Source organism: Lissotriton helveticus, chromosome 1_1, assembly GCF_964261635.1.
Source record: "Lissotriton helveticus chromosome 1_1, aLisHel1.1, whole genome shotgun sequence".
NCBI classification, from domain to species: domain Eukaryota; kingdom Metazoa; phylum Chordata; class Amphibia; order Caudata; family Salamandridae; genus Lissotriton; species Lissotriton helveticus.
Genome location: NC_136057.1, coordinates 1,852,954,546 through 1,852,976,770, shown reverse-complemented (window position 1 = coordinate 1,852,976,770; position 22,225 = coordinate 1,852,954,546). Strand labels below are relative to the sequence as shown.

Here is a 22,225-nt window from a genome sequence, read left to right as displayed (position 1 = left end):
CCTAAACAAACAAGTCTTTTCTTAATGAGTTTTAAAAGGACTAAGAGCAATCCTTGTAAAAGTCACAAGTCATATATTCTTGATGCTTGGCGATGGTGAAGGCCACCCCACTGGCAGCAAATGTTGGGGTAACTTTAAAGAACCCCTGAAGAAGGGTGAAGAGGCAGGCTGGTGAGGGCCTTGTGTCATGGATCTACCCCACCCCCCAACAATAGCTGCGGCCCAGCTGGATTGCTGATTAGGCATTTGGGACTCTGTCGTGCCACACAACCCTTATTGGCTATAAACTGCCAGTCAATTACAGGGGAAGTAAACAGCAACTTTTGTGCATGGTCAGTCCATATAGACTTGGATCGAACTACTTGACAAGATATTTGATTGACATTTGTTCTATGAACATAAAGGTCATACAAGGGAAAATGTGGAGTTGATGAGACCTACTTAGAAAAGTACTTCTCCTCCCCCTTTGATCACCACTCACAACACAGTTGTTTATGCTCTAAACTCTTCTAGACTGGACTTGCAACTACTTGTATTTAAGACTTACATCTTATCTTCTACAACCACTCCAGATAGTCCAAACCTCAACTACCTACCTAACTTTAAACATACCTCAATGGCAGCCCATCTCAGTAGAACGGAGGAAGCTTCACCGGCTGCTCAGCCACATGCGATCTATCTTTAAAGTCATGTGCGTGGTGTTCAACCAGGGCTGGCTTTAGGGCAGTAAGTGCGCTGCGGCTGCATTGGGCGCTGACCTGTGTACGGTGCGCTGTGTTTAGCAATAACTTATGACTGTTGACATTATGGGCACTTTTGCCCGGTGGTAGTGAGATGATCTGAGGAGGCGGTCATAGGGTGTTGGGCACCATAAATGGTTGTTGCATCGGGCGCCAACAGACCGCGCTACAGCCGGCCTTGTGTTTAACAAAAACTCCCACTTACAATTAAAAGCTTATCTAGCCTTTCCATCCTCCTTGCCTTCTGTGGAATTCAGTTTCCAATCTATTCTCCCCAACCCACTCCGTATTACTGGATCCTGTACTGGAGGTCGTTCTGTCTGTTTTCTAGCCTCCAGGTAGAGGAATGACATATAGAACCCAGCTTTGGAGCCATTATGTAGGAAGAAACTGAAAACTTGGCTGGCCAGCACCCGTACGTTTCCTCTTTCTGAGTATATTGCATAGTGTCCAGCCTTTGTTGCCAGAGTGTCAGGACCCCCTTTCTAGTTAGTAGTCACGAAATACAACATTCTCATTTGTTCAATCTCATTTATTCACTGTGTGAGCTTATGAACTTATCATATGGTTGTCTGGCCTTGAATATAACTAACCTGGCTGGATAATGGCCTGCATGTAAACTTATGGCGAGGCTCAGATTCAATTTCCTCCCTTTCTCAGCAAGTCTCCTAAATGAGTACTTATTGAACGTAGAGGTCTCTGGGTCTCATTTACTATTTGTCAGTCAGCCTACTGCTATGGTAGTGGACAGGGTCGGATTGGTAAGGCAGGCACTCGGGCAATGGGCCTGTATCTGAGCTGCAGCTGTGGGCCACTTTTTTGAGCAGTGTGGTGGCCAATTTGGGCTGTGTCTGTGCTGTTCAGATACCACTAGTGGCCCAGTGGGGGCCTGAGCGGCCTTTCCAAAAGCAGATGGACCTCTGTTACCTCTCTTTTAACAAGGGGCGGAAGTGTCATCCCCGGTCTCTCACTGTGCCAGTCCATTAATGTATGCAGATTGAGCAGGGGCGGGGGACCTGAGCATAAGCTGCCTCACTTATATCCAGGTGTGGTTCACCATAGTGAACTAATCCGTGCACAAAGAGTCCTGGTTTCACTTGCATTTATTTTTTATGTCGGTGAAGTTAAGAAAACAACTGCCCCTCATTGTCATAATACTTAAAGTACTGAACCAGTGTTTTGCAAAAAGGCGCAATCCGCAAATATGGGTCACTTTTTTAGGGTCCCGGGGCCAATTTTAGATCCCAATCAAACACTGGTAGTAGAGTACGGGCTCTGCAATCCCAGCTATGTCCAGCCTGCTGAACCCAGAATTATCCAGATTTTTTTGCCCTTTGCACAGATAGTTCCCTCTCAAAGCGGCTCCTGCGTCCATGGCGGTAGCAGCTTCATGAGAAACAGAAATGTGACAGCATGATGTGACGGCATCATGGACCTGCTGTCACATATGTTTTTTTTAAGACAAACCCCCCAGAGCAAGGGTTCCTTTTTGGAAACTATAACTAATGTCCCACAACCACTGGGAGTCTCATGTCACTTACACAATACAAGCGTAATCCGTTATGCCAGGTGAATTCCTGGACATATAAGAATACAGTGGTTCACCAGGTGGTTCACCAGGAACCTATCTGCCTAACATTACTCTAATTGTACTAGATAAAAAGCTAAAAAACCCCAAATACCAAGGTACAAATATAAGTATGAATATTTTTATTAAAAGACTTCTTAAAGGCAGTGCCATGCTCAAAACTGAACATACAGTGGCATGGCGCAGGTATAACGTGACATAGGGCTCAACTGATGCATGTGTAAAAAGAAATGGTGCAGCGGCGGCGCAAGGGGCTTGTAAATGAGGCTCAAAGTGTCCATGTAGAGGTTGCAATATTTTTGTCATGCACTATAGTGACCCAGTAACTGTGTTTTAGAACTCACTAGGACTGGATCAACACAAAGATCGCCTAGGGCAACACTATGAAAACGACACTGGATAGCCCTTGCAAACAGTCGTTTACCCGCCTGTGGCAGCAACATTTTTGCTCCTGTCCTGGATGGTTACAGACGGCATTTGGATTGGATGTAGCTTTTAAATCGCTACATAAGACTGGAATGTGTGCATCATGCTTACATTTAACAAATAATGAAAACAGACAACAGGAGAATACCCGTAGACCCAGTTGAGACCTGGGTAATCAATATGTTTAGCAAGCAACAATCAGACCCCCCATGATATAGCGGCATGGATTAGCAAATTTAGCGGCACAAAAATGGAAATTTAGCGGCACAAATATGGAAATTTAGCGGCATTTTATTTGGCGGTTTTTCCTACAACAAACACAGATATCTTCGTTTTTTTAGTTGTTTAACAACAAGAAGCTATGGGGCAGATTTATGAAGGCCTTGCGCCGCCGGTGCGTCATTTTTAACATGGGAAAAAGTGACGCACCGGCGGCGCAAGGCCTTCATAAATCTGCCCCTATGTATTTTTGGTTTATTTACAATGTAGACACTTTGTTTGGCTTCAGAGGGGTCTGGATGTCTAGATTTCGCGGGCACTTTTGTAAAAATGGCGGGATTTTTACAAAAGTGCCAATTTCGCGGCAAATAGCGAAATCGCGAAATCCTGGAGGGTCTGCTAAATGAAAGATGCTTAGATCATGTATACAATATGCTCGCAAGAACGCCACAAGCCACATGACTCCTTATCATTATTGGTCCAGCTCCATTACACTTGAATCCTAAAAAAAAAAGGGTGTATAAACAGATACTATTGAAAACAAGCATTGGAAATGCAATAGGTCTCGCATTAGAAAAGTTGGAGCTATTCTTTTTGTAGATGTAATTATTTTTTTACTTATGTTGACGTTTTGAAAGTTTTTTTTTATTTTTTTTATTTTATAATCACAATGGCAGCCAAGGCAGTATACCTGGATCGGCACCATGTGCTAAGATACTGGGAAGCGAACGATGGCGCAGGGGAGACGGAGCCTAGTCACCCGTATGTGGTGACGTGCAACGGCACTTGATGTGTGTAGAGGCCTGATATGGCAATGATGCCTCAACACTGAAGTGGCCCGTGGGTGATGTGTGCTGATGAAAATGTGGGAATCACTCTGCCCTGGGAGCTAACAGGCTTGCGGAGACACGGGAGGCTGGAAAGCAGGCTGGTCGTGAATATCGCCGCAGGCCTGGAAATGGCACACTGGGGGTGCTGATACGTGGGAGGTCAGACCAAGTGATGTTGGTACTTGAAAAGTGACTATGGGAACACTGTGTGGGGCAGTGTATGGAAAAAGGGCTGTGGGCAGTGAGTGAGCAGCGCATCTATAAAAATAATGGCTGTAGGAAGCCCGGAGGAGCGGTGTATCACTTGGTAAAAGTGCAGTGAGCCGCAACGTGCGTCCTAAAAGCCACTTGGGGAAAGGGGAGTGCGGGCTGAAATGAGAAGAAATACTAAAAATATAATAAAAACGCCCTGGGTCTATGTCAGCAAAGCTGCGCCAAGGTGCTAACCTAAAATCTCGGCGTGTCGGCTATCCGTGCAACATGGCCCAAGTGAGCCTGGGAAGCCCTATATAAGGAGTATGTAAAGTCTGTGAAAATGTTAACTAGCAAGCATGCCAGAAGACAGACTATAGTGCCGATAATTGTCTATCCGGTGCTACTCATGGTCATGCGTGTCAGTGATGACATGACCCCTGGTCAAAAAGACGGAGTCTCCTGTTGATGGTTGTTAGGCAACCAGGATGCGTGCTTGATAAGGCAGAAAGGAAGAAAGACTGTGAGATGAACAGAGCAGAAGGGATAAACTGGAATGGACAGTGGGAATCGGAAAAAAGATGAGTACAAACGGGGGAAAATGGGGAGAAAATAAATAAAGTTGAACCAGTAACTGGCACCATGTCAAATTCCAGCATGTCATGGGGACGGGGGTAAAGCCTGGGAAAGAGTGGAGAGAGGGAAAGAATGGCACCAGGACATGAGATGTACTGAGGCCGTGCCTACGTGTCACTAGATGGCATGTGGGTGATAACAAGCTCTTGGCATTGCTGTGGGGAGGGGGGAGGAGAAATGCAACACGGCCTGGTGGCAGTAAAAAGTGCAAAATGAAAGCCGTGGGTGCTGTGTGCTGATGAAAATGTGGGAAGCACTCTGCCCTGGGAGCTAACAGGCTTGCGGAGACACGGGAGGCTGGTAAGCAGGCTGGTCGTGAATATCGCCGCAGGCCTGGAAATGGCACACTGGGGTTGCTGATACGTGGGAGGTCAGACCAAAGGATGTTGGTACTTGAAAAGTGACTATGGGAACACTCTGTGGGGCAGTGTATGGAAAAAGGGCTTTGGGGCAGTGAGTGAGCAGCGCATGTATAAAAATAATGGCTGTAGGAAGCCCGGAGGAGCGGTGTATCACTTGGTAAAAGTGCAGTGAGCCGCAACGTGCGTCCTAAAAGCCCCTTGGGGAAAGGGGAGTGCGGGCTGAAATGAGAAGAAATACTAAAAATATAATAAAAACGCCGGGGTCTATGTCAGCAAAGCTGCGCCAAGGTGCTAACCTAGAATCTCGATCTCGGCGTGTCGGCTATCCGTGCAACATGGCCCAAGTGAGCCTGGGAAGCCTTATATAAGGAGGATGTAAAGTCCGTGAAAATGTTAACTAGCAAGCATGCCAGAAGACAGACTATAGTGCCGATAATTGTCTATCCGGTGCTAATCATGGTCATGCGTGTTAGTGATGACATGACCCCTGGTCAAAATGACGCAGTCTTCCGTTGATGGTTGTTAGGCAACCAGGATGCGTGCTTGATAAGGCAGAAAGGAAGAAAGACTGTGAGACGAACAGAGCAGAAGGGATAAACTGGAATGGACAGTATGAATCGGAAAAAAGATGAGTACAAACAGGGGAAAATGGGGAGAAAATAAATAAAGTTGAACCAGTAACTGGCACCATGTCGAATTCCAGCATGTCATGGGGACGGGGGTAAAGCCTGGGAAAGAGTGGAGAGAGGGAAAGAATGGCGGCGGGACATAAGATGTACTGAGGCCGTGCATACGTGTCACTAGATGGCATGTGGGTGATAACAAGCTCTTGGCATTGCTGTGGGGAGGAGAAATGCGACACGGCCTGGCGGCCGTAAAAAGTGCGAAATGAAAGCCTTTGATGCAGCAGGGGGCGGAGCGGATCCCTTTCAAGTGAAGCTGCTGGCGGCAGATGGCTGGCTTTCATGTGCACGCGCTTTTTAGGTCAATGCGCTTGCGCATTGAGCTTGCTTTTCACGGGCACTGCATGGAATCGCCCGATCGTTAAGCTCTCGTTAAGCCCCTATATTCTCGCAAGCTCAATGCGCAAGCGCATTGACAGGCGAGACCTAAAAATGACGAAATAACCAGTTCTTCCTTGCCTACCTGTCTGTGCACAGAATGTTGTTCGAACCTCAGGTGCCTGCTGGACCATAGGCACAAAAACATACAGCGTAGCCACGGTCGCAACATGACAAAGAGCCGAAGGCTGGACAGAAGAAAGACCCAGCTGCTCATCCTCACACTGTGCAGGTCTTCAGATCACATAAACTAAGAGATACCTAACAAAAGATCTTAAGATATACTTTGGGGCAAATACAGTCACATAAGGTGACAGGAGACAGCTTGACTCTGACCCAGTGACGGCAACCAAGGAATGCTTACTATAATCTAGACTTTACCACAGAACTAATCTACTGAAAAAGTCTTGCTCAACCTCCAACCCATGGTTTCATAGACTTCTGATTCACATAACCTTCTTGTTCCTTTAGGAAGCCAAGATTTTATAGCGACAAGAACTATTTACCCTATTTTCAACATGCCTAGAGTGGTTACGGCTCTCCTAGTCAATTCAGCGGAGGTCCAAGAATGTGGGTTTTAGAACCCACCCGTACTTCCATCCATCAATCACATAACGTCAGGTGTTGGACGAGTGGTTCACAGTGTCCAATCTTCTTAGTCACTGTTGGCACACTGAAAGAACACCGCAAGGTGGGTCTAACAGAGGCATGGAGTTGTCCTTGCATTGTGCTGTTATAGGGGTCCTGTGATTGGTACACCGTTGTGGGCCCAAGGCGTTGTCCAGGCTGATCGGGTAAGAGGCTACCCTGCTTGCAGTGTACAGCTGAGTGTACAGGTACAGACCGATCAATGTGGTGCACCTTGGGTGTCATGCTTCAGGGCCGGAGGAGTGCTCCAAACGTGATGATGTGGACCGGGTGGTGCGTGGAGGCAGATCTGTGACACAGAAGGAAGTGGGGTAAATATAAATGGGCTTTATGTTACACGCCTTCTGCTGCAGGTTTCCATGGCTTGATTACACTGTTCTTCCATCCCAGCTTCTTAGATCACAATCCCCTCCTCCAACCTGCATACTTGGTTGTCCTCCACGAAGTAACCGCAGCAGGAGATAAACAAAACGTCCCGCCGTTTTCTCCCACCTCCCTGCCTCTATTTTGTCTGAGGTTGTGGTTCGAAGAACTGCAGACAGAATTAGCTCAGGCATCTCTTTACAGACTATACAGTCTGTCTCCTCAGACCACCGACAGACATCTGTTCCTCCCCCCTTCTCGTTTTGTTTTACAGCACCCTATTAATGTACAGAAACAAACTACTTATATAACCTAGAATTAAAACGTACTTAGTATTGTTATGAATTCGACTATTGCCTTCCATCTGCATGGTATTCATTTTCTCAAATATCTCTTTTAGAATTGAGCATCTTCTTTCTATTTGATAACCCATTTCTCCAAAGTAAAAAAAAAAACAATCTCGGAGTGTTGAACATATCTGAAAAATTCCAATCTTGGCCTGCATAGTTATGTCTAAAGTGTCACTGTACTTATCTTATCCTTTTATGATTTGTTTTTCTCCCTGTAAAAATATGTATGCAGACAATTTTTCTACGAAACTTAACACATAAGCTTAATGCATGTCTAGAGTGCATACAAAGAATTGAACCATCCCCAAGTAAGAAGCCGTGAGCCAAGCTTTGGTGCATTTGGGCAGGGGCAGCTGTCTGGATGTCTAGATTTCGCGGGCACTTTTGTAAAAAACCCGCCATTTTTACAAAAGTGCAGATTTTGCGGGCACTTTTGTAAAAATCACGGCATTTTTACAAAAGTGCCGATTTCACAGCAAATCATGAAATCGCGAAATCCTGGAGGGTCTGAACAATGTCTCAACAGGTATTATTAAAGGACACATTTCTTAAAAGAAAGCGTGCACAAAACAGTTGCAAAAGGGGTAGTAAGGGAGACATTAATCGTTATGGCTTGTGAAAAACAAATTAAAAGGTGCAAGTGACAAGTGAGAAATACAGCGATAAAACGTCGCAAGAAAAAACCACAAACAAGGTTGTCAATATATACAAGGGACTATTGGTGGTTCCAAAACATTAATAAATAGTTAGGAATACAAGTAATTATGTTGAACTACGAAAGTAGTGCCAAAGTTGTGCTAAGGGTTTGACGGCGTTTCAACCTGTACAGAATTCAGGTCATCTTCAGGACTAGGTTACACATTGATAGGAGTGCCTCCTTTCAACCGGAAAACCGGAGGTCCAGAGGGCTCAAGTAAGGAGGGTACGAGGCCTTGTATGGCACCGATGGCAGCAGTAGACCGAAATGCGGACGCAAGCATTAGGGGCATGCCAACAGTGTGCGTGGCCCAAGTCGCAATTAGAGCGTGACTAACTCTGGTTGTCCTGTGGGTCACGGAGGATCTGCACTGACCTGACAGACCTCCATCCCCTCGTCATCAGCGCATCCCACGCACACAAAACTGTGGAAATTGCGGATCCCGAACTGGACGTAGGCACCCATTGCCACCCTACACTGATTCATGTTGATCATTTCCCCGCCCTAATCGCAACTTGGGCTGTGCACCCTGGTTGGCTTGCCGCTAATGTTTACTTTAGGGTGACCAACTGGCTTGGTTGCAAATTCAGGACAGTGAATGTAAAAATTCAGGACAAAGGGTAAAAATTCAGGACAAAAATTCAGGACAGATGGTCAAAATTCAGGACAAAAATTCAAGACAAAAGGTAAGTTTTACAGACACATCAGAGGAGGTTGTGCAATATTACATAAGTAAATAGACAACCAACACAAGTACAAGTCAAAATAAGTTATTAGGTTGAGACAATCGTGCATTTCATGTTTTTTTGGTAGACATGCAGCTTTGATCAACTGTGTGGGTCTTTTTGTGGTATTTCATATGATCATGATCTATTTATATGGTTACTGCACTGAGTTGTCCAGTCTGATATTTTGTTTACAGTTCATGGTCCTGAGCAGGCATGTTTGGTGAGAGAAGTGGTCAAGAAGATCTGCTCGGTGATCTTAGTTACTAGCATCTCATATCTGAGTGACACTAAAAGATGTAACGCAGCATGCATAGAATATAGCTAATTGGGACCTGTAGTGCTGGACTAGAGTGCAGTTCTCCAAGTGGCTAGCTGTAGGAAATTAGGTTTCTGTTGCAGTACCCTCCACCCACCTCCTACATTTTGCCTGGCTTTTGATGCAGGTGTACTGGGTCCCTGCTGTCCTGGTTCCCAGTACCTGCGTTCTTTCCCTACAGTCATGGCTTCAGGTCAATAACATCTATAAATGACCTTCCTTTTTTTGTCCACAGTTGAACATAAATGTGTCCGCCTGCTTTATGTCACCACTTGATGAGTGCAGTCTACGGTAGTTCACAGATGCTGTACAGCACCTGCACCCAGCAGCATATGGAGGCCCACCTTATGAAGCACAAACACGATTATTTAAAGTTCTAAAACAGTCAACCTCTCTTGCCGCACCCACACCACCTCTCACCTCAGGGAACTACATGCCCTCCTTACTTTACCCCACTGGATCTCCGGTTTTCTGGTTAAAACGATGCACTCCTATCACTGAATAACCTAGTGCTGAAGATTACCTGAATTCTGTGTAAGTCGAAAGGCCGTCGAACCGTCCGTGCAACTTTTGGCTCTACTTTCATTGTTCAACTGAATTACTTGTATTCTTAACTATAGATTAATGTTTTGGAACCACCAAAAGTCCCTTGTATATATTGACCACCTTGTTTGTGTTTTTTTCTTGTGCAGTTTTATAGCTGTATTTCTCACTTGTCACATGCACCCTTCATTTTGTTTCTCACAAGCACAAGTGTGCACAAGTCTGTACAGGTTACACGTACATTCAATGTAACTGAGTGCCATCATTATTATCCCTCCTTTTTTTTTAGGTCTCGACTATTTCTATCCCGCAGGGATAGATAGGCGAGAATTATAGTAAGCACATCAAAAACTCGACCAAACTTGCGGATCACGCACAGTTCATGTGAGAGAGGCGCTTTCACGCCATCGCCAGCCACGTCACACCACCATTTGTCTGTGCCTCGCATCAGACTTCGAAGGCTGCCGCTCCCCTGCCTCCCCCCCCGTGCACATCGCGCACCACCATTTGTCTGTGCCTGGGCATCAGACTTCAAATGCTGCCGCTCCCCCGCCCCCGCCACAGCAATGCCGAGAGCTTGTTTTTCTTTCTCACCACAGTGGTTGTATCCATGTCCCACCTTTCTAGCAGCGCTTTTTCTGTAATAATGGTGGCTGCGTCTTTCGCCAGGCTTTCACCAAGCACTGATCTGCTGCTGGCTTCGAGGCACCTAGGCGTGTGCACACTCTTCCTCCCATTTTCTGCTCAATTGTCTTGTCTTCTTTTCCATTTCAATCTCTTCTCTCTCTATTCTTCCTGCCTCTTGTGGCCCTCCTCGGGTTCATGTTTTTTTTTTTTCTCACCACAGTGGTTGTATCTGTGTCCCTCCTTTTAGTAATGCTTTATCTGTAATTATGGCGGCTGCGTCTTTCGCCAGGCTTTGCTTAACTTTTATTCTTGTTTCTCTCTCTCTCCACAGTGCTTGTATCCGTCTCCCACCTTTCTGCTCCTTGCATGTTCTCCCTTTTCTGCTCTACCGTCCCCTGACACAACCCTCTCTTCACCCACTAACCCTCTTGTTGCCCCTCACCTCAACTAACCCTCTCTTTACGCCTCACCTCAACTAACCCTCTCTTTGAGCTTTCAGTGACAGTCTTGTACTGTATGGCAGGCAGCCTTCGTAGCACCCTCACACAAGCCCCATGGTATGGGCAGCGCCTTGTGGTAATGACAGCTGCACACTCGGCGCTGCACAAAGCATCACCACCACAGTGTGCAGTGGAAGCCACAACACTCACTAGGCAGTGCCTACAGGCAGTAACCAAGTAGACTGTGCAGTAGCAGCTACTCGGTCACAGTGTGCACTACGACCTTACAAATGCACTGCAGCCATCAAGGAGAACGCTAGTCACCAAGCACCAATTCCACCCTCCAACTCCACCCTCCAACTCCACCCTCCAACTCCACCCTCCAACTCCACCCTCCAACTCCAACCTCCAACTCCACCCTCCAACTCCACCTCCACCCTCCAACTCCACCCTCCAACTCCACCCTCCAACTCCACCCTCCAACTCCACCTCTACCCTCCACCTCCATCCTCCACCTCCACCCTCCAACTCCACCCTCCAACTCCACCCTCCAACTCCAACCACCAACTCCACCCTCCAACTCCACCCTCCAACGCCACCATCCACCCTCCACCCTCCAACTCCACCCTCCACTGTCCAACTCCACCCTCCAACTCCACCCTCCACCCTCCAACTCCACCCTTCAACTCTAGCCTCCAACTGCACCCTCCAACTCCAACCTCCACCTCCACCCTCCAACTCCACCTCCACCCTCCACCTCCACCCTCCAACTCCACCCTCCACCCTCCAACTCCACCCTCCAACTCCACCACCCTCCACCTCCACCCTCCAACTCCACCCTCCAACTCCACCCTCCAACTCCAACTCCACCTTCCAACTCCAACCCCACCCTCCAACACCCACTCCACCCTCCAACTCCACCCTCCAACTCCACCATCCAACCTCCAACTCCAACTCCACCCTCCAACTCCACCCTCCAACTCCACCCTCCAACTCCAACTCCACCCTCCAACTCCACCCTCCACCCTCCAACTCCACCCTCCACCCTCTAACTCCACCATCCACCCTCCAACTCCACCCTCCAACACCAACTCCACCCTCCACCCTCCAACTCCACCCTCCAACTCCAACTCCACCCTCCACCTCCACCCTCCAACTCCACCCTCCAACTCCACCCTCCAACTCCACCCTCCAACTCAACCCTCCAACTCAACCCTCCACCCTCCAACTCCAGCCTTCAACTCTAGCCTCCAACTCCACCCTCCAACTCTACCCTCCAACTCTACCCTCCAACTCCACCCTCCAACTCCGACCTCAAACTCCACCCTCCAACTCTACCTCCACCCTCCAACTCTACCTCCACCCTCAAACTCCACCCTCCAACTCCACCTCCACCCTCCAACTCCACCCTCCAACTCCACCTCCACCTTCCAACTCCAACTCCACCCTCCAACACCCACTCCACCCTCCAACTCCACCCTCCAACTCCACCCTCCAACTCCACACTCCACCCTCCAACTCCACCCTCCAACTCCACCCTCCAGCCTCCAACTCCACCCTCCAACTCCAACTCCACCCTCCAACTCCAGCTCCACCCTCACCCTCCAACTCCACCCTCCAACTCCACCCTCCATCACTCAGGAACACCACCACATCACTCAGGGACACCACCACATCACTCAGGGGCACCACTCAGGGACACAACCACATTACTCAGGGGCTCCTCCACATCACTCAGGGACACCACCACATCACTCGGGGACACCACCACATCACTCAGGGGCACCACCACATCACTCAGGGGCACCACCACATCACTCAGGGACACCACCACATCACTCGGGGACACCACCACATCACTTGGGGACACCACCACATCACTCGGGAACACCACCACATCAGTCGGGGACACCACCACATCAGTCGGGGACACCACCACATCAGTCGGGGACACCACCACATCACTCGGGGACACCACCACACCACTCGGGGACACCACCACATCACTCAGGGACACCACCACATCACTTGGGGGCACCACCACATCACTCTGGGACACCACCACATCACTCAGGGGCACCACTCAGGGGCACCACCACATCACTCAGGGACACCACCACATCACTCAGCGACACCACCACATCACTCAGGGGCACCACTCAGGGGAACCACCACATCACTCGGGGACACCACCACATCACTCGGGGACACCACCACATCACTTGGGAACACCACCACATCCCTCGGGGACACCACCACATCACTTGGGGGCACCACCACATCACTCTGGGACACCACCACATCACTCGAATATACCACCACATCACTCAGCCCAACCACATCATCAGTTAGCACTACAACAGCACTGTCCTTGCTTGCTACAAACAAGCATTGCCACAGCCAATAGGACTCGCTTTAGGAAAATTTAAGCTATTGGCTTTGTGAATAGCGATGCTATTAATTTATATATTTTCAAAGCCAACACATATTAAAAAAAATTGTCATTTACAATACCAATAGCTCACACTTTCCTAATGCGAGACCTATTGCATTGCAAATGCTTGTTCTTGTTACTTCTGTTTAAATGCAGACCCTTTTTGCATTTATTTGCCAAAACTATTAATGTCTCCCTGCCTCCTCCTTTTGCAACTCTTTTGTGCCTGCTTTTTTTTTTTAAGAAAATGTTCCATTAATAATACCTGTTGGGAAATTGTTTCTTGCCAAATACATTTACTTTTTTTTTATTTTTTTTTATTTTATTGAAGAATTTTCCCCCCTTTTTTCCTTATGTCATGACATGAGCAGGGCACATTAGAATACACAATCGTAGAACATAGAACACCAATTCATATATACACAAAAAAAAAAAACCTCAAAGACATAGAATGCAGAATCATACATGAATATTCAAATACTCAGATATTCAATATATATTAAATTCTCCATCTTTCAACATTCGGTTCCTAACTTCCACCGAATAAAGGGATCCCAGATTTGCATACCCAATTTCTTACCCTTTTTTCCCTTTCTGGCGTAAATAGCAGTTTCCAATTTCTGAGTTGATAATACCTTACCCAGCCATTGATGATATGTGGGAGGATTAGGGTCAAGCCAGGCCGAAGCCACTAACAATCTGAGAATAGCCATTGCTACAAATACAACATTTTTACAATTTGACTGTCCATCGAGACTGACCCCCAATAACATAACAGATGGACTTAGTTCTATTGTTGTTGATAGTGCGTTCTGCAAAAAGTTCCCAATGTCCTGCTTCACCTTATCTAGGTGTGGACAGGCCGAAAAGATATGTATCAAGTCCGCCTCTGCACTGCCACATCTAAAACAGGTAGTTCCGGATAAGCCCCCCCATTGAGCAATTTTTCCAGGTGTGTAATATAAATGATATAGAATCTTATAATGTTGGGCCTGCAGAGACGATGAACACAACATTTTCCCTCCCATTTCTAATGATTCTGTGAAGATATCCCTGTCTATATCCAGATCTGTAGACCATTTATCTATCCATTTCTCCAAATCATCTTTCTTTAATTTTGTCATTTCCAAATAAAACCTCTTTATAGTACAATCAGAGCCATCTTCTATAAGATCCAACATTGTAGTTCTTTCAAAGCCCAATGATCCCCCTTTTTTATTTGATATACAGCTTCTTATTTGGAGGTATTTAAAGAAATGTTTTGTGTTCAACGTATATCTATTCTACAATTCTGTAAATTGTAGTATGCTGTGACCGCCCATCATATCTCCAATCTTTCTTATCCCCCGCCGCTCCCACTCTTGAAATACAGCTCCTGAGAAAACCGTGCTAGTAGTCTAGCATGGTTTTCTCCGTGAATCTCAGGAAGACATTTTCAGCGTTTCTACCCAAAACCAATCCATAGATAACGAGCGAACCAATGTTATCCCAACCATCCACCTCGGCCCCTCCAATCAGTCCCAACATGTTTTGTAATGCAGCAGCCCAATAATATGACTTTAAATCCGGTAGTGACCAGCCCCCTCTCTCCCGCGGTAACGACATATACCTCAGTGCCCTCCGTGTCTTACCTTTGGCCCATATAAAACGATTAATCGTCTGTTCACAAATTTTAAACCATTTATTGTCAACTAAGAGTGGTACTGCCCTAAAAATATATAAGAATTTTGGCAACACCAGCATTTTAATAATGTTGACTCGACCTACTAACGACAAGTGGAGGTTCTCGTATCGGTCCAAATCTTTCTTTGTTTTATCTATTATTGGGGCAATATTTTTTTCCACCAAAGTATTTAAATCTGCTGATATATTAATTCCTAAATACATCCCTGCCTGGACCACTCGATTATCATCACAAAAGGTCGCTGAGTTTTTAATAATTTGAGTCTTTGAAGCATTCAGGGCATAGCCCGAGACTTGTCCGAATCTACGAGCCTCTGCTTCTACTAACTCGGTCGCCTCCGTGGGGTTTGGTGTTATCACCGCCACATCATCAGCGTAGGCAAGCACCTTACAGGGTCCCAATAATGTATGAAACGGGATGATTTCTGGACATGAGTCTATCCTACGAATTAATGGATCCATATACATGGCAAATAGCAACGGGGAACACGGACACCCCTGCCGTGTGCCCCTTTTAATCGTAAATTGTCCCGTGATGCCCCCATTAACTCTTAGGGCTGCGACTGGTTCCTTATACAGAGTCTGTAAAGCTTTGACGAAACCACCCTTAAACCCAGCTCTTATTAGGGTAAGCCACAGATAGTCCCAGGAGACCCGATCGAATGCTTTTTCAGCATCCAGCAACATTACTGCCATCGGGTCTCCTGTTACCTCGGCGGCATCAACAAGGTTATGACTTTCCTAGTGTGGTGAGTCGTCCCTCTTCCGGGGATGAAGCCGTGCTGGTTACTGCTAACTAAGGCAGTTATTACTCCAGCAAATCTCGTTGCCAGAGCTTTCGAATATATTTTGGTGTCGTTATTCATCAGCGTGATTGGTCGATATGATCCTGGCTCAGTAGCCGGCTTCCCTTTTTTTAGTATTAAGACTATGTCTGCACTCCCCCAAGACTTTGGGATAGACTCGCCCAGTTGAGCAACTTGAATCGTTTTACTTAAATCCTGACCTAAACTTCCCCAAAAAGTTTTATAAAACTCTAAGGGTAGCTGGTCCGGGCCGGCTGCCTTTCCTGAAGGGAGATTGTCCATAGCTTCTTTGATCTCAATATTATCTAGCAGGTTTTCTAATCCTTCTGCATCTTCGTTTGAGATCCTCTCAACTGGGATGTTCTGAAGATATTCCCTTATCTCTTCAGCGCTACTAGGGTGTTGGGCGTCATATAATGTCTGATAGAATTTTCTAAACACTTCCCTGATTTCTCCCGAGTCTGAGTGTAATCTTCCATTTTCATCCCTTATCTCTCTAACAGTCCCATCTGCCGCTATCTGTTTGGTGCGCATAGCGAGAACATGCCCGACTTTTTCGCTAAACTCGTAGCACCTCTCCCTTCTAATAGTATAATATTGTGCTGCTTTTTTTGCCAAGTCCTCTTCAGCTTCACTTTTTACTTTCATTAATTTTACAATATATTGTTCAGTTGGTTCTCCTCTAATGACACAGTTATTAAGCTGTTCCTCTGCCTCTGATACGGCTCTCTCTATCTCACTTTGCCGAAGTCCTTCTACTTTCCGTTTATAAGCACTATAGCTGCAGGTCTCTCCGCGAGCACCCGCCTTAAAAGCATCCCATATAACTCCCACCGAGGCACTCCCTCTATTATTTTCAAAAAACTCACTAATCCATTTGGACATATGTGCTATATAGTCATTATGCAAAAGGAGTCCTCTTTCAAATGTCCACACCCTACTTAATCTTGTTCCCCCTTCTAACTTCATTGTCAATACTAATGGGTTGTGATCACTGAAAATTCGTGGGAGCCTGTCAATTTTGACTCTGGTCATTAAATCATTAGATATCAAGAAGTAATCTAATCTGACACAAATTTGGTGTGGTGCAGAGTAATATGTGAAGCCTTTTTGTTCCGATCTAATTGTCCCCCAAACATCTCGCAAAGTGTTATTTTCTAGAAGATCCACTAAAGCTTTATGTACTCTTTTCTTCCTACCTTTGTAGCTCATAGTCAGGCCTACTCCCAGTCCTTCCGCCCCATTGATATTCAGATCACCTCCTATAATAACCTGTGAGGGCCAAGCTGCTAACTCAGAGTCTAAAAACTGTATTATTTCTGGATCATCCTGAGTTGAGCCGTACACCGCCACTAGTGTTGTCCATACTCCTTCTAGCAAGATCTCAACCATAGCCCACCTACCCCATTGATCTTCGAGTTTTTTCCCTGTTATCACATTTTTACTCCTTGAAAGGATAGCTACCCCTCTGTTTTTTGTCCCTTGTCTGGATTTTACTATTAAGTGGAACCCCAACTGGTTGGGACAGAACTCCTGTGTATTCATTATATGTGTCTCTTGCAGAAATACAAAATCTACATTCATCTTATGCAATCGGACACCTATCTTTTGACTTTTTTGGGTATCGTTTAGGCCACATACATTCCAAGTTAAAAATCTAAGAGACATATCTAATTTTTATGGAGCTATCGGCTGCTTGTGCAATTTTATTTGTCAAACTATCAGATTTGTTCATCGCTACATCTATTACACAGATTACACAGACTACAAAGCTTCTTTTTTTCATATTCCCTTCCTTACCATATCCATACTCAAGTAACCACTCCAAAGTGTGTTCTTCATAATCCCAACATATTTCAATACCCTTGTGCCCTGCCCTTGTACCCTCCCTCCCCCACCCCAGAAAGCCCTCCTTCTGGAACCCTCCCCCCCTACAGGCAAATAGGTCCGATGGACCTATGTCTGGCCGACGTTTGCCTTCAGGGTGTCACACCCGCCCTCCCCGATTTTTTTAAAAACCATATATGCTACTCAAGGTGCTCTCCCCAAGATAATATTAGACCCTGACCATCAGCCTATAACTAGTAGCTATAGATACCTAATAATATCTGCCAGGACATCAGCACATCAGCACATCAGCACATCAGTACAGGTCTACATATCTCCAAAACCCAAAGAAAAACATATTGTAGATATACACTCTTAACTCAGGCTCCAGAAATCTGACCTCATAATAACATTCTGCTATTCCATTATATTGTTAAACCCTTTTTCCTTTTTTTTTTTTTTTACTTTTTACGGGGTATGTCTCTAATAGCAACAGTTTGTATATCTTGGCCCTCAGGATTCTTATGGTGGGACTTTTGTTGGCCTCTTGCTGGTTGGCCTCTGGTTTCACGCAAGAAGCTGAGGTATTCTTGTGCCATGATTTCAGAGTAAAAAACTCTAAAGTTTCCATTAAAACCAACTTTTAGTCGTGCAGGGAACATGAGATAAACCTCGCAGCCTATGTTCTGAAGGGGGGTGATGAGTTGCCTCATCCGCCACCGTCTTTCCACAGTAGTGTGGCAGAAATCAGGTCGAGCAAAAAATTCGACATCCTTATAGGTACGCTTGGCCTGAGGTTTTGCCTTACTAATTATCTCCTCACGCAACAGGAAATTCCCAACATAAAACAATATTGCGCGGGGCTTACCCTGTGTTTCCTTCCGTGTCAACGGGAATCGATGTGCTCTTTGTACCTCATGTTCCCAATCCCATGTAGACAGCTCGGGGAAGGCACCTTTTAATAATTCAACCACAAACCCCCGCACGTCGCCCCCCTCCTTTCCCTCCTGAACCCCAAGTAGTCTAACATTATTGCGCCTTTGTCTGTTTTCAAAATCCTCTAGTTTCCAAAGCATGTCCGCCGTTGTCTTATCCTGATCTCTGCTAGCATCCTGCATTTTGATGAGATCCTCTTCCAGTTTTCCTGTTCTGACCTCCACCTCAGATACTCTCTCCACCATTTCTTCGTACATTTTGTTGACTTTGTGCAAAGAAGATTGCATTTTTTTATTTGCATGTCTGGCCCTCCTGCTTGCCCTCTGACTCTCGGCGCGAGCCTCACCTTGTATCTGCTTTAACGTAGAAAATAAGATTTCAAAATTGGAGGCACCCCCCTCAGATCCCTGAGAGATAGGCTCATGAGTGCCTATATCTACGTTCACCAGCTCCCCCATAGATGGTACACCGCTCTCCAAGGTATTGTCCCAATCAAGTTTCTTTACAACTGATTTCACAGGGGCTCTGCGGGACACTCTGACTTGGTTCTTATGCTTAGAATTATTTTTAACTTTACCCTTATGCTTGGGTTTGGGATTCATCGCAGTTTTGTTCATCTCTTTGGCTGTGGTTTTTGATTTTGTTGTTATAGTTTTTTGAGCCATCTCTTGCACCGACTCAGTAGGCTCTATGTCGCTGCCTGCGGAACTTGAGATACTGCGATCTGATTTTGTCAGGTTGGTTCCCGAGTCTGTACCCACTGTGGAGGCTACTGAGGTTCCCGTTTCTGGATCTGAATCTGAGGAAGACTCCTGATCCAAACTACTATTCTCACTTTCATCCTCGTCTTCGTCGTCCGCCTCATCATTTCCAGTGAAAAAAACCTCCTCACCGGGAGAAGCCAGGATAGATCTTGAGACAGTTTGTGCATTCCTTTGTGCATTCCTATCAATTCTATCAATTCTATGGTTTATATTAATAACTGCGCTGACGTTTCTGTTTACATTCATAAGATTGTTGACCTCTGGTTGTGCTGGTTCAAGTACTATCTCCTCATCAAGTACCTTTTTTGGAGTCTGTTGTGGTATTACTTTTTCATTCTTATTCTCGTTAAGTTTCTCGTTATGGTCATCATGATCATTCATGTCAATGTCTGTGGCTAGCCCTGAAGGCGCATTTGTCTTTTCAGCTTCAGATATGCCACTGGATGTATCCTTTCCCTTTAAATGCTCGGCCCCGCCCTCTACCACAGCTGTTGAATAGTCAGGTACTCCCTCGGGTTCTGTAACCTCATTCTGGATACAGATCACCATCGCGCTACCTGCACGATCACTCTTGGCGGCTCCTGTCGGCCCGAACTCCTCTGTAGGTGCAGCCCGCTGTCTCACCCCGCACAGGAACGCCAATGATGGAACCAGAAACACTTGCTGCGGTGCCGGCTGAACGCTTGACACAGGTGGAAATGTCTCCACTATTGTGGTCTGACGAAGTACTGCCTCTCTGCCGGCAAATTGCACTTCGACATTCCTCTTTGCTGAGGCCAGAGCCGTGATCTTCTTCTTTTCTACGTCTTTTTCACGTAGCTTTCGCATTTTAACTTCTTTCGCGGCCTCCCGCCTCTGCTGCGCCTTGGATCTTGCTTTGCCTCTTAGATTAGAGGCTGGAGCTCCAGGATCGTCTTCGAGCGCCTCTTCCACCTCATTTCCCCAACCATCCCGGTCATGGGTTTTCTTAGAGGATCGTAGTAATTTAGGAGCCATTACTTTTGTCAGATTTGACAGACTCTTCCAGCGAGTTCGTCCGGACTGATAAGATCGTGCTATTAAGGAAGAAATAATTCCGAACAGAGTCTTTTCCTTAATCTGAGTCTTGTTTTGAGGCGAATCTTCTATCTTTGCTGGCCAAAAAATGAATGCTCCCAGCATCTCACTCAGCAGCTGACACACAGCGACCGTTGACTCACTGTATATTTCCTCTCGAGTAGACACGGATATGTTCCTATGTTTAACTCAATAACAGCTGAGCCCAATATAGTTTTAGTCCATTAGGGCATTAGGGCATTGCTACGGTAGATGAAGATTTGTTAGTTTCAGTAGCCTGGTAAAGATGCTGCCCAAGGGTGAGCACCATGTAATCAATCACGCTGTCATCGGGAGGAGAGCTTAGATGCGACTATCCTCTACGGCGTCCCGGCGGCCATATTGCCCACACAGGCTGAGCAGAGACCCGGTTTCAAGAACAGTGGGTTTACTGCCAAATACATTTACAAATAAGCTGTTCACAAGCAATTGGTGACTGCGGACAAGTCATAAGCAAAACCACTGGAATTATGAGGCAATGGAGGACCAAAATATGTCAGGAAAAGACGCATTGTGCAGTGTAATGTTGCATATCCTGTAGCAGTATTATTGCCCATTCATATCATCATAACACACATTACAACTATTTGGGCAAACGTTTCACCGCTCAGTGCTAATTTGACACCTCCATAAGAGAAATAGCAATTGAAATATGACCAGTAAACCTTTGCAAAGGATCTGCAACTGTGTTGCACCATATGGGCACTTTGATAAGCAACTTTTGACCCTTTTGAGTTACAATTTGTTTCTTCATACCTACAAGTAATGCAGCAGAGGGTGGCTTATGTGGCAAGCACAGCAAATTCATCATTATGCGAAAACAGGCTGCAGAATTGCATATTTCTAAGGGTCCTATGGATGAGTCAGGTGGGCATTCCCAGCTTTTTGCTTGCTGTGCACAATCCTTATTTTACAAAGTTAGTCTTACCTTTCATCGTTCATATTAGGGATGTGAGCAAAGTTTGTGGTAGTTGGATGTCCATGCCAACCCCCTTTCTTCTTAATGGACAATGCACCAGCGGCAAAACTTTTCTTTGACACAGTACCCGCTGCGAATGAGACGAAAAAAGCAAATGTCACCCACTACAATTAATACCTTTTTTTTAAAAAAAAGAAATGCTTGATTGAATACAAAGGTCTGATACATTTCACACTTATCATGAGCATATTGGAGTGCATCATGGACAACATGTGGGGCTATCATCATGCAAGTGGATTCAGCAAGACTTATAGGACACCTCTCTGCGAATGCGAGTTTCCATTATCCTAGTGTGGTCCTTTCTTCACTGTCTCATCACACCTGAGAAAGGATATTGCCACTATATGCCCAAGGATAATCACTCTACCAGTTCTTTCGATGTCAGGATCTTCTGCGCCCCCTCCACCTCTAGACGGTTCTTTAGAGTTTCCTGAGAAAGGTGGACTTGATCATCCAGGTAAATATATATATATAGGTAAGTATAGATTTTCTATTCTTAACTCCAAATTTACTTTCCTAGACAACATAGTGGTAGTTGATATTGCGGATGTGATATTTTCTTAAGTTCCATATTTTGACCACAACCCAGTGATCCGCCATTATTGACAGAAGTGTTCCAACAGAATTCCCTCATGCATCTGCTGCTCCCACCAAAGTAAGATTGCCAAGAGGAACAAGGTCACAAAGATGGATGAACGATACAGCATCATAGGGAGTTGTATACCTGTGACGCTGTCGCTCAATTTGCTTATGAAATGTGTAGGCACAGTGAATGTATATGGAACTTAAAACTGACCAATGGCTGAAGCTGGCTGGCATAAAACACCTTCAAGTAAGTATATTGTACACATATTTTGGTAAAATCATGGGGGAATATTTACAAGCCCCTTGCAACCCTTTTGTGCCACTGTTGCATCACTTTTTGTGACCCAGCA

The 22,225-nt window shown here is 45.8% G+C and overlaps 1 protein-coding gene across 4 annotated transcripts in view; it reads right to left on the bottom strand.

Annotated features, from left to right (window-relative positions):
• Nucleotides 1–22,225, bottom strand: part of CCDC190 (coiled-coil domain containing 190) — a 430,479-nt gene that overhangs the window by 58,916 nt on the left and 349,338 nt on the right. For all 4 annotated transcript variants that reach the window (XM_078659212.1, XM_078659215.1, XM_078659216.1 and 1 more), the window contains exon 3: nucleotides 21,240–21,360. In XM_078659212.1, coding sequence (XP_078515338.1) covers nucleotides 21,240–21,360 — 121 coding nt within the window. The remainder of the gene's footprint in view (nucleotides 1–21,239; nucleotides 21,361–22,225) is intronic.